The sequence below is a fragment of the Eumetopias jubatus genome, unplaced genomic scaffold (assembly GCF_037043125.1).
Source record: "Eumetopias jubatus isolate StellerSeaLion01/CBP00866 unplaced genomic scaffold, mEumJub1_p1.0 scaffold_5, whole genome shotgun sequence".
Taxonomy (NCBI): Eukaryota; Metazoa; Chordata; class Mammalia; order Carnivora; family Otariidae; genus Eumetopias; species Eumetopias jubatus.
This window is the reverse complement of record NW_028274811.1, coordinates 73,611,961-73,624,253: the sequence shown is the minus strand read 5'-3', so window position 1 is coordinate 73,624,253 and position 12,293 is coordinate 73,611,961. Positions and strand designations below refer to the sequence as shown.

The 12,293-nt window shown below is 41.3% G+C and overlaps 1 protein-coding gene across 1 annotated transcript in view; it reads right to left on the bottom strand.

The window, feature by feature from the left end:
- Nucleotides 1-11,036, bottom strand: part of FAM81B (family with sequence similarity 81 member B) — a 52,036-nt gene extending 41,000 nt beyond the window's left edge. The window contains exons 1-3 of the mRNA XM_028089320.2: nucleotides 10,856-11,036; nucleotides 10,322-10,419; nucleotides 7,422-7,486 (exon numbers count right to left, since the gene is read on the bottom strand). Coding sequence (XP_027945121.2) covers nucleotides 7,422-7,486; nucleotides 10,322-10,419; nucleotides 10,856-11,036 — 344 coding nt within the window. The remainder of the gene's footprint in view (nucleotides 1-7,421; nucleotides 7,487-10,321; nucleotides 10,420-10,855) is intronic.
- Nucleotides 11,037-12,293: the final 1,257 nt, after the last annotated feature.

Here is a 12,293-nt window from a genome sequence, read left to right as displayed (position 1 = left end):
ACTAGTCCAGATGGAGCTACTAACCACAGGAGAAAGAATTCCCAGGGGGCCTTTTCAGAGAGCTATTTGGGCTTTCCATAAATCATTGATTATGGAGCTGACAACGGAATCTGAACAGATTTTCCACAAACTCCGAGTTCTGTTTCTCTGAGGCTCCGTGTGACTTGCACCAGCTGTGTCATTGCTGACAGATGCGTCGGCACAGAGAACCTCTCACTTCTCTGCCTGTTCTGTTCCTGTGAATAGAGCACTACATTTACTTAGGAGATTCTGATAACCGTCTTGGCAACCTGTAATACTCAAGATGCAAAAGTTTGAGAGCTGAAAGCCTTTTCTAGAACAATGATGAGAACTGAAGACAGTTTTCATTTTTGTGAAATCTATGATGACTAGCTCCATTCTTGGTGCCTAGAGTCCTGCAAAAAACGTACATATACAGTGACATTTTAGGGAACATTTTGAGACCTCACAAAAATAACCTGTAAGTGAATGTGGAACAATGAAATTGAAAAGATGTTTTCCATGGTTTCTCTGTTGCTTGTATCTAACCACCCTGGCAAATGGATTTTGGCAGCTAGAGAAGCCTCCGTTGCTGAGTTTTACGTAATACTGAATGCTCTAGGGCCCTAAGGGAGGCAACTCCAGTTTCATGGGTACAGTCTGGGAAGAGGCCGACCAAAGCCGATAGGGTTGTGCCAGTGCGAGGTCTGCATGGAAGAGCCTGGAAAGGACAGAACTCTAAATAGGGATGTAGCTGAGAAGAGATTGGAGAAGGAGACTGGTTGTGGATAATTTCCAGTGAAAAGTTATACTGTATGAGGGAAACACCTCACGTTAGTAAAATTTTCAATGAAATTCCAGAATGAATGATACACCTGGGGTGATTGGCTTTCTTGCGGGAGGCATTCAGGGGTTCCGGAGTGTCTGTGTGAATGGAGATGTGATAGGTTGCACTTACAGGCAAAGCGTGTGCAAACTGCAGCAGCAAATGGTTTTGATGATATTTGGAGTTCTTATTGCACTTTGTAGCATTTTTGTGACACTTTTCCATATTGCCTGGCTATTTTGGGGGAGGTGTATGTGTTGTCTATGGGAGTCTCCAGGGTAAAGAACACTATATTTGGAATCTGAAGACTGGGGTTCAGGCGCTGTCTCGGCCTTTTACTATCTCTAGCCTTCCTTGGGTTGCCCTTCCGTCCTTGCGTCGTCCTGTGGAGACCAGGACTCCCGCCCGACCCAACTGCTTGAAGGATATCAGTTTACTTAATGTACTTGGAGTGCTTTGTAATGCCAATAAGTGTCTTTTACATATGTTCTTACGATGATTATTAGTAATTATTAGATGGAATTACGGGCTGCATTGTCTCCCCACCAGAAGGTATGTTGAAGTCCTAACTCCTGGTACCTCAAAATGTAACCATTTGGAAATAAGGTCATTGCAGATGTAATTAGTTGGGATGATAGGGCAGGGTGGGCCCATAATCCAGTGTGACTGACGCCCCTATAAGAAGACGGCCATGGAAAGATGGAGACACAAGGAGACTACCAGGCAAATACGGTGGTAGAGATTGAAGTGATGCATCTAGAAGCCAAGGAACACCAGAGATTACCAGCGGTCACCAGAAGCGAAGAGAGAGGAATGAAACAGATTCTCCCTCAGAGCCCTCAGATGAAACCAGCCCTGCCGACACCTTGATTTCAGACTTCTGACCTCCCATTGTGAGGCAATAAATATCTGTTGTTTTAAGCTACCCAATTTATGAGACTGTGTTATGGCAGCCCTAGGAGAGATGGTACATAACTTAAGGGAAGTTCCTAACCCAGGACGAATGTAAGGAACTTATTATTACACAATCTTATTTCCATATAATGCCTATGGTCGACATGTCACTTCCATAAAAATTATTTCATTTCATCCCCACCACTACATAGGTAAAATTTTTCTCAATTCGGATGGAATCTGAGGCTTGGAGATTGGCAGTAACTCGGCTGGGAAACGTTGTAAGCTGCTATTTTTGACTCTTTTTTTTTTCCTGCATCGCAGCAACTTGGCTTAGACCAATCAGTAGCTCTTCCTGTTACATTGTGTTTTCTCAGGATACATTATGTATCTACCAGTCACCTTTCCTCTGCTTGGGTTGCATCTCTCCGTGGAGTTCTAAGGGTCCTCTCTGAGGCCCAGAGGCTGGAGGGGCTCCCTCTCTGCTCTAAAGAACCGAGTCCAGCCTCAACCTGACCCCAGCACAGTTCTCTCGCTTGAGCAGAAGCTCCTACGTGTGGCAAGAATCCAGAGGGCCTCCTGGGGGTTGGGGGAGGTACTGAGTTTCATCTGGGCAGCCCCTACCCTAACCAATATGGCAGGGGGGTTGCTGTGGGTCATGCCCAATTACTATAGCTGTGTCCACCCACAGCCAGAGTCTCGCCCATCACAGCAAGGGGCTAGAGATGGAATCTAGAAGATGCCAGAGACGAATAAGAGACTGCACTGAGGCTGACGGTGGTGCCTCCCAGGCACAGCTAAGATGCCGAGAGTCCAGGCTGGCCACACCTCACAGAGGGGCCCTCATGGAGGAAGACCAGAAGTCTATGGTCGTATCACATCTTTCATGCTCCAGGGATGGGCTGCAGGTGAAATGTCCCGGGGTGTTGCATGTGTGTGTATGTGTGCATGTGCACACACACATGTATTGAGCGGATTGCTGGCAGGGCATGTGGAAATCTAGACATAGATTTCTGGGTTAGAATCTTGGTCCTGTCATAGTATTGTGTGTGGACAAATATTTGACTCCTTTGAACCCCAGGGTCTTTGCCGTTAAAATAGTGACACTTTCCCTCTGTTAGGGTTATTGAGAGGATGAAGTGAGGAGATTACCATGGCCTAAGAGCTGGAAGCTTTAGCAATGAATATGGTCAGTGGGGCCAGGGAGCTGTGCCGGGTGCAAGAGGGTTTGCCAGGTCATAGAATCCTTGCTAACAAACCCAGAGTGCCCGCCTTCACAAGCTGTGTAGGCTGTTTTGAACTTTCTTTCCTGGGAGCTGGTTGCCTTCATGGATGGATAGGACGTTGCAAAATAAAACCCAAAAGATATCCAAGGTTACATCACCTAGCCCATAGAAAGCTCAACCAACAGTGTTTGGTCTTTCTTTCTCCTGTCCTTTACTGTAAAATATCTGTCTTCATCATATAGCAAGAAAAGCAGTGCATCACGGGGATATAATAAAATGTCTGCCATGGTACAGAGGGAAAACTGTGAAAATAAATACTTCCCAGACCCCTAATGCCATATTCTACTCACCAAGAGAGATCATCAATCATGTCTTATTTTGCCCATTTCACTTACTGATAGTTTTATGGATCCAAATTTTAAATACCCTTCTTTGGCTGTCAGCCAGACCCCTCATCTTCCCAGAGGGTACTCCTGAGAGAACTCACGAGATACCCACTGGCTGTAGCCCAGCCTGGACAACTCCTCAGTACCAAACAACTTCACTTCCCTGGCCCGGGGGCATGATACTTCAAGTTTATACTTTTCTCTTTTTCATTCCAGCCATCTTTGCCCCCATGCCTTGGAAACTTTGCTCTTCGCACACACGTCTACACAGCCAGCTCCCTCATCTCCTGATTTTTTGCTCACATCGGACTTCTCAGCAAGGCCTGCCTTGACAGGTTATCCAACAATGTGTATCTCTTCCTCCTGCTCGAATGGAATCTCCACGAGGCCGGGAGGCTTAGTCTGTCTTGTTCCCTGATGACTCTCTAAGTGCCTAGCACATAGTAAATGCTCAATAAGTGTTTGTAAAGTGAATAAAAGGTAAATAACCAGTTTTAGAAGACCAGAGAATTTTAGGGATGGAAGAGACCTTAGGAATTATTTGATTCAGAGGTCAGAATTTTTTTTTTCAGTAGGGTCAATTGAAGAAAAATAAAAAAGAGATTTATCGGCAGCATTTGTTTTCTATTCAAAATTAAATCCCATAGGGGAATAATCTATGTTCTTAAATCTTAGCCACTTATGTTATGACATAAAAGAATGTTTATGAGAAATTGTGAACAGAGTTGAGAAGTAGCAAACAGAGGTGGCTTTCTAATCTGCATCCTGGAAGTGAAATCTGGATCTGATTGTGAACACAGACAGCCCTTGGACTTCGGCTGCTCACCATCACTGAAAACTCCACCCCATTTTACAGAAGAGGCAGAGACTGCCCACAAAGAAAAGACATTTTCTTTTTCTCAAGGTCCCATAGCTAATTAGAGGCGGATTTAAGAGTGGACCTGAGGTGCCTGGCCTCCATGCCGTGCTCCTTCTGCCAGCAGAAAAAAAAAGAAGAAAAAGAGAAAAGACTTTGGTGCCTTACTGTTCAATCAAGCTTAAATAAGCATGGGCTACCCTGTCATTGTGAATCAACAAACACATGTGGCAATCATAATTATTTACTGCCTTTAATATAATGTCACCATAATTGTCCTATAAATGATTGCAAGCATTCCGCCTCCCCCTGCCCCATGGATTATTAATATGACCTAACATTTAACAAGTACTAATAATGTGTGGGTGTAGCTCCAACTGCCTGAGGCTGAGCAGAGCCCTGTAAGCACTCGGTCCTGCCAGTCTTTTTAATGTGCAAACCTTCTTCACAGCGTGAATCTTTGCTGGATTTTTACTTTTTTTTTGGTTGTGGTTAGTGTTTGGTTTTTTGTATTTCCTATAAATGTTCCCGTATAGATTTATAAGGCAGAACCTCTGCAAATATGTAATATATATTCAGGCAGTTTAATGAGTTGATAATGACTTTTGCTTGTGTAAGTACCTTGTTTGCATATCAATAAATTTGTTGCTGCTCACTGAGTACTATGGCTTGAAGGATGAAGCAATTTTTAAAAATTTGTTGTTTTTCTGTTTATTTTATTGGATTCGACCTGTCAGTATAAAGTATCTGCACTGATGATTGAAATGCCCGAGTACCATTTTGCTTTTCCAGTTAATCAGCTACCTAGGAGTCTGCTGCATGAAGCTGACTCTTAAAGATTCAGTTGTTCCCCCATGACTCTCCATTAAGTCTATCAACTATGGTTCCACAGGAATCGATAGTCAATGCACCGCCATAGGCTAGTACTGTAGGGGTAAGGTTATACCATCCCTGCCTTTAGAAAGCTTGCAGCCTGCTCTGGGAGATCACAGGGGAAAGATCAAAAACAAAACAAAACAAAACTATCTCAGGTGGTACCTAGAAGTTCTAGATATATGGCTTCGACCACAAGAGAGGGGTTTTGGGGGAGATCAAGGTAGAAATGAATTCCGGGACTAGATAATCTTCATTATGTTTTTGCTTTGAATTAGAGAATATTTCTCCCCCCTTGTCTTAATTTTAGTTTCTCTGGAATCCAAGAAATGGCAAAAATTTCCTTGGATTTCTTTTCAAGATTGTCACCGTCTTCCAGGAATTTGTTCTGTCATCTCCCGGGATGTAGGTCAGCAGCCTGGGCTAAAGAAATCCACTTGGGTTCATCTTGGAATTTGACAGATCAGAAGAATGATTTCTATTTTCCATTTAGCATGTGTGGATTCAGGTAGGAACAAGTCTCCCTTTCTTCCTCGGATGGCAAGGTTAGCTAATATATCCATGTAAAATAATTATTTCTATGCCTACCACATTCATTGTCCTTCACTCAGAAAAAAGTCACTGATCCGAATTGTATTTTTAAACATTAAAATACTGTATTTTTTTAAATTTTATTATGTTATGTTAGTCACCATACATTACATCGTTAGTTTTTGATGTAGTGTTCCATGATTCGGTGTTCGCATATGACACCCAGTGCTCCATGCAGTACGTGCCCTCTTTAATACCAATCACCAGGCTAACCCATCCCCCAGCCCCTCCCCTCTAGAACCCTCACTTGTATTTGTTTTTAAAGATTTTATTTATTTATTTATTTTGAGAGACAGAATGAGAGAGAGAGAGAGAGCATGAGAGGGGGGAGGGTCAGAGGGAGAAGCAGACTCCCCGCTGAGCAGGGAGCCCGATGTGGGACTCGATCCTGGGACTCCAGGATCATGACCTGAGCCGAAGGCAGTCGCTTAACCAACTAAGCCACCCGGGCACCCCCCCTCAGTTGTATTTTTAAACATTAAAAAAATCCTTTTCCTTTGTTTGGTTTCATTTTCCCTAAATTATGGCCTTATTGTCATATGAGCAAATACAAGTTATGGGCAGCATGAAAAGAGGGGCTGAAATACTGTGGCTGAAGTATTTGTGGTGTGCTAATTCAATTGGCTAAGGATCAGGGAAACTCTTAATTGTGAACAGATTGTAATAAAAATCTGTGAGTTTAAAATTTTTATCATCTTCATTGTTAAAGGTAATATAAAAAATAAAAATCCAGTATTTAGACTTTTCTCTTCTCATTGACTCATTTCATTTGTTTGCTAAATTTCTTCTGTGGTCATAATATATATTTTAGGATCAGAATTATTTTATCTTATTTTTAAAAAATCTTATTTATTTATTTATTTGAGGGGGGGCATGAGTGGGGTGAAGGCAGAGGGAGAAGCAGACTCTCCACTGAGCAGGGAGCCCAATGCAGGGCTTCATCCTAGACTTCCAGGATCAGGACCTGAGCCAAAGGCAGGTCCTTAACCAACTAAGCCACCCAGATGCCCCAGGATCAGAATCATTTTAAAGTTACAGTGGGTCCGAGGGATCTTCTAATCTAACGTCTTTGTTCGGCAAATGAAAGAACCAAAGCCAAGAGACATTATGGGACTGACTGAGGTCATATAGAGATGAAATCCCAAGTGCCCTAAAAACATTAATTGTTGCCTCAGACCAAATCCTCCCTCGACATGCAAAATAGAAAACAACTCAATTGAATATGCATTGCCTCTGTGATGCCACCTTTACCAACTGGAATTCAAGGGTCTTTCGGACACTGTATATGTATCAATAATGTGTCATATTCCCATGCCCACAGAGTTGTCCCTCTTCTGCAGACCTTCCCTGGATGAGGTCCAGGTGTGGCACTGTAAGCAGCAAAAACAGAATTTTCTCATGATTCATTTAATATACTTAAAAATTTCTGAGTTTTTATAACAAAATCCTAATAGATTAATTTGGTGTATTTTGAAAGTCATAGTTAACTCTATGTGATCTTTTCATATGTCATTCATTGCCTATGTTGTATGATTCATAATCTATAGGAACCTATGGAAGTTACTTAAAGAGGAGGCTATAAAATGGGCTTGTTTGGTCAAAGAGAACAGAATAGCATAGAGAGGGTCATCTTCTGAAGTTGCTTATGCAGTCTCTTCTGAAAGCAGAGAATCCATTTATATGAACTCAAAGATCTTAGGCACTTTAATCTCTAGCTGAATCATTAAATATAGTAAATAGTTGAAATGGGTTGCACTTTACAGACTTACGTGTCAACATACTGAACTAGATCTGTAGAATTCTTGGTTGACATTGTGGCAGGAGATAATCTTACCTAAAACAAAGGTCATGGGTTTAAAATGTATCATCAGCTACTTTATAGGTAAGTCTTACCGATCTTATTTTTATATAAATATTTTAATTTTAAACAAAATATATACTATAGACCATCAGCCCAGTTAAACTTACACATGCTCCATCTGTATTTCTAGAGACTAAAACCAAAATCAAGTTAGAGAGCTTCATTTCATAGATTGGTATCACAGGAAAAACTTTTTGGACAATTCAAAGCCATGGATTATTCTTAGAAAAATTTTAAGTGAAATATCCAATGATTATTGGATGAGTTACTAAAGGAGTTCTCACAGAATGAATTTACTCCAACATGCTAATTTCCGAGGGGAAACAACTAGTTTTCAAAAATGAAGTCCCAAACTAGAAATCTAGTCTATCCAGGTAATTTTGTTTTCTATGAAACCTGGATGTCAGATTATTACAGTCAATGAGAAATGAAGGCAGAGCACAGTTTTGTACATAACTTACTAGTGTTTAACATAGCTGGCCATATGAACTTAACTCATCCAATAACATAGCACTACTAGAAAGTTCCCCTTGTACCAAAGTTCATAATTTAAGAGCATTTCTCGGAGGAAAGAGACTGCCAAATGCACTCACTGTTTGACATATGCTAAAACTGTTTTAAACTCTAAAGTTCTTTATTTTTAAGATCAAAAAGAGGACACAGACTTATGCTCATTTTAATAGCCCATCACTGAACTGGATTCAATCGGGAGAGTATGAGTGGTATTTCGCCTCAGTTTAAAACTTAAAATAGTTTCCTGGGATATTTTTCTTAGTTTATGTTATTGTATATGATCATGGTGAGCAGAGTATTTAAGACCCACAAACAGAAATCATTCCTTTTGCAAAACTACCATGTCTTACTTCTTAATTAACACCCAAGAGACTTAAGTGGAAAGCTCTCTCCTCCAGTAAAACTTAAAAAAATAAAAAAGTGAGTTTATTATCAAGGAAGCTAATAAAGACCGTCTGACAATAGTTAGGCTCTCCTGACCCTGCCCACTTGGCGGTGGACAACCAGCATGGCTTAAGGTTGCTCAAAATGGAGCCAGTGACCGCCATGATCATGCTTTAGGCCCTCTCTCCCCATTGCTGAGTGGGATCTGAGGCTCTGAAGCCAGGTCTTCCCCTAGAGGATGGGTACACTGATCCACTGGGCACCCAGGGGTCCATGTTATGGAAACCATCCTAACTACCTACAGAACATGACTGGCCTTCTGCCCTGCTCTGTGTTTTGACTCCAGGTTCGAGCTGGAACAGAGCTGGACCCTGGGCTACTGGCCTACTCAGTGCTGCTCTTTCTTCTCACCTCTCCATGGTGACCCTGGCCTGGTCTGCCTGTGGTATTCCCTCAGCAACTGGCTGCTCCCTGGCCTTCCATGTTTGGCACCTAGGAGCCCTTTCATTCCCTTTTGTGGAATGAAAGACTATGAATATTGTGTCCAAGGACACTGAATTACTAGGTGATTGTCTTCTTCCCCCTTCTCAAGAGAAACAGTTGGATATATCTTTCACTTTTATGTTATTTTTAAGTCTTATGTTGAAGACCATAAGTAGCATCCTCTTAAAAACACAGCTACAACTCACATACGTTTAAAGTAACACGTTAGACCTGATAATGGAGGAAAATTTGGAAAAATATAGAAAAGTAAAAGATACAGAAAAAAGAAATTCTCATTGTAATTGTACTACCTACAGAGAGCAAAAGCTGTTAATGTTGCAGCCTGTTTGTTTCCTCTTATATGCAAATTTTGATGTATCTAACATAAGTTTATATGTAAATTTTTCTATCTTTGCTAACTGCATATAGGAGGCAGCTCTGTTTCATCTCTATTCCTACAAGCTAGGCTGTAATTATATAACAATTCTCACAAACAAGTCGGTGGCTCTTCATGGACTTTTTACATGTGTCAGTTTTCACCTGTTTTATAACAATACTTTAAAATGTTGTGTTCCTTTATCGCTTAACTGGAGCCTATAAAATACTTTCACATATATAATGCCCTATAAGGTGGGAATCATTGTCTTTACTGAAATCCTACCTTATTGCAGAAAGAATTTAAGATGATCATTTTTATAGGCAAGGAATCTGAGGATTAGAGAAGTAGCAGACTTCCTCAAGATCATATAGATGATGATAATAATAATCATATTCTAACAATTGACCAAGTCTCTCTTACTTACTAAACTCTTTATCTTAGTGGTTCATTCAAACCTCACATCTTTGAATGATAGGCCTAATTAGTCCATTTCACAGAAGAGGAAACAGAGAGGTTAAGTAATTGCTGCAAGTCACACAGCCAGTGGGTGCTACAGCCAACAGAAACCAAAATCCAGTGCTTGATACTGTGCTAGCTTTCCAGTGCTCTTTCCATCACCAGAGGCTGCATCCCCTGGTGAGGTCTAAAAATACTGCTTCTTTAAATGTTCTTTTTCACTGATGACAAGTACCAATAAAAGAAACCTATTTAGCTATTCTCTTTTTCATGTTAGAGATAAAGTCTCTATCATGCATTTATCATAGTTTCTTTTGAATCTTTATAAAAAATAATGATCAAATTTGTGTTCATATTTAGCCCTGCATATTAAAAGTCAGTCCAATGAATGTATTCACATATTGAGACCCTCTCTCTTTTCAGCTTGTGTGGTCACCAGTCACTTTGTCAAAGCAGAACAAACAAGAAATGTAGGTAGAGCGAGAAGATAAACAACTCTTCTAGGACTCCTTAGAACTCTCTGAACAATGCTAAGCTTTAAAGAAGCTGAGCAAAATATTGTATTTTTAGTATGAATGGCTAAAAGTACTTGCTTTCTTTTCTTGGTCATTGACTGAGCCAGGAAGGGGGCCATCAGTTTCCTTCGGCTGTTCCTCTGCAGCTGGGGAGGCACTTTTGTTTACATCTGTAACTAGGCAACCAGAATGCTAAATCAAATCAGGAACTAAGGCAAGTGGATTTTTGCCCTGGTGGTTAATTTTTTTTTTTTTTTAATTAAGGACAGTTTCTGTACATACGGTGAAGGTTAAGGGAGGCTTCTAGTTTATTTTACACTCCCCTCTTCTGTCCTCCCCTACATTAATTCATTAATTCATCACACCCATAGTCAGCTAGAAGAATTTATCATCCCAGGTACTTCCATTAGACATTAGGAAACTTTGTTGAGATGCAGCCACTTAGATCAAAGTGTTATAAAATAATAGGAAATGATTTCTTACTCTATTGTGCTCAAGCCATCCAAGGATCTCCTTTGGGGTTTAATACCTTGTTTATATGTAGTAAGAAATATAGGTAAGGTCGTCAAGAATGAGAACTTAGAGACCTTGAATAATCCATGAGATAAATACCTGAGCTCATGATGCTTGATTTTCTGGCTTTTTGATTTTTTGTTGATTTGACTTTTTTGAAAGGGAGCAGAGAGTTTTTTATTTTGTCTTTCAGAAAGCCAAAGCTCTGAGGAAACTTGGTTGCCATCTGACTAAAGTCTTTGTGTTTCTGGGGCATCTTCCCAGGGTGGCTCAGTACCATTGTGACCACAGGAAAGATCTGTGATGTCATTGGGGTTGGCCCTCACACTTTAGGTCAAGTCCCTGGGATTTCAGAGCTTCAAGGGTTTTTCTTAGTGCTCATTGTCGTAAAATCACTAGGTCCTTCACCTCCTGGTCCCACTGGGAGGGAGTGGGGGGTCTTTAGGCTGACATTTCACACCCTTCCCCTGATTTCACCTTCACATTTGATAGGAGACCAGTTTCCATCAAATTAGACAAAGAGAATGAACTGCCACGGAACTCCCCAATCTTCGTCCAAGTGTGCTTGTTCAGGAAGCTAACTCTTGTGGGCCACTAGAGGGAGTCTCACAAAGAATGCAGCAATAATGACAGGTGTACTGGGTCCCGGGCTTTAACTGAATTAAAATATTGAACTTTGGCTTTGTAGAGAAAATTTTGTCCAGTTACTGGGCCAAAAAGATGTTGATTGTTTCAGCTTTGAAATATTTTCCCGAGTTCTGTAATTGGAATCTGCAGATTTTGGTAATACTACCTGGCCCTCATATACAGAAATTATATTATTGGTTGAGTTATTTTTCAAAGTATGGTGCCAGGTTTGCCTTGCTCTGGGGACACGTAATGTTCAGGATGCCAAATGACAAACAGATCCCACAGATAAATACTGCCCATGATTTTTGGCTTCAACAGTATGTCTTCTAATGTTAAGCTGAGCTCTTAAAACTTAGAAATAACAGGGGTGCCTGGGTGGCTCAGTCGTTGGGCATCTGCCTTTGGCTCGGGTTGTGGTCCTGGGGTCCTGGGATCGAGCCCCACATCAGGCTCCCTGCTCGGCGGGGGGCCTGCTTCTCCCTCTCCCACTCCCCCGCTTGTGTTCCTGCTCTCGCTGTGTCTCTCTCTGTCAAATAAAAAACAAAACAAAACAAAACAACAACAAAACCCCCCACAAAACTTAGAAATACAGTATTTCGTGGTTTGTAAGCTGTCCAAAAGGCTCATTACACCATCCTGATCATCATTTTATCAAGCACCATGGGGGACTGCCACACCGTGAGTGACAGCAAGTAGCCATGGATACCAGGAGAGTGGGTTGGAACCCTGACTCCTCAACCGACTGGCTATTTACTTTGGGCAAAATTGCCTCACTTCTTCAAGACTCAGTTTTCTCATCTGCAAAGTGAGCGAATAATATTGATCTCCTAAGGTGGTTGAGAGGATTAAATGCAATGATACACTTAAAGTGCTCAGCTGAGTGCCAGGCTGGGAATCCACCAAAAGG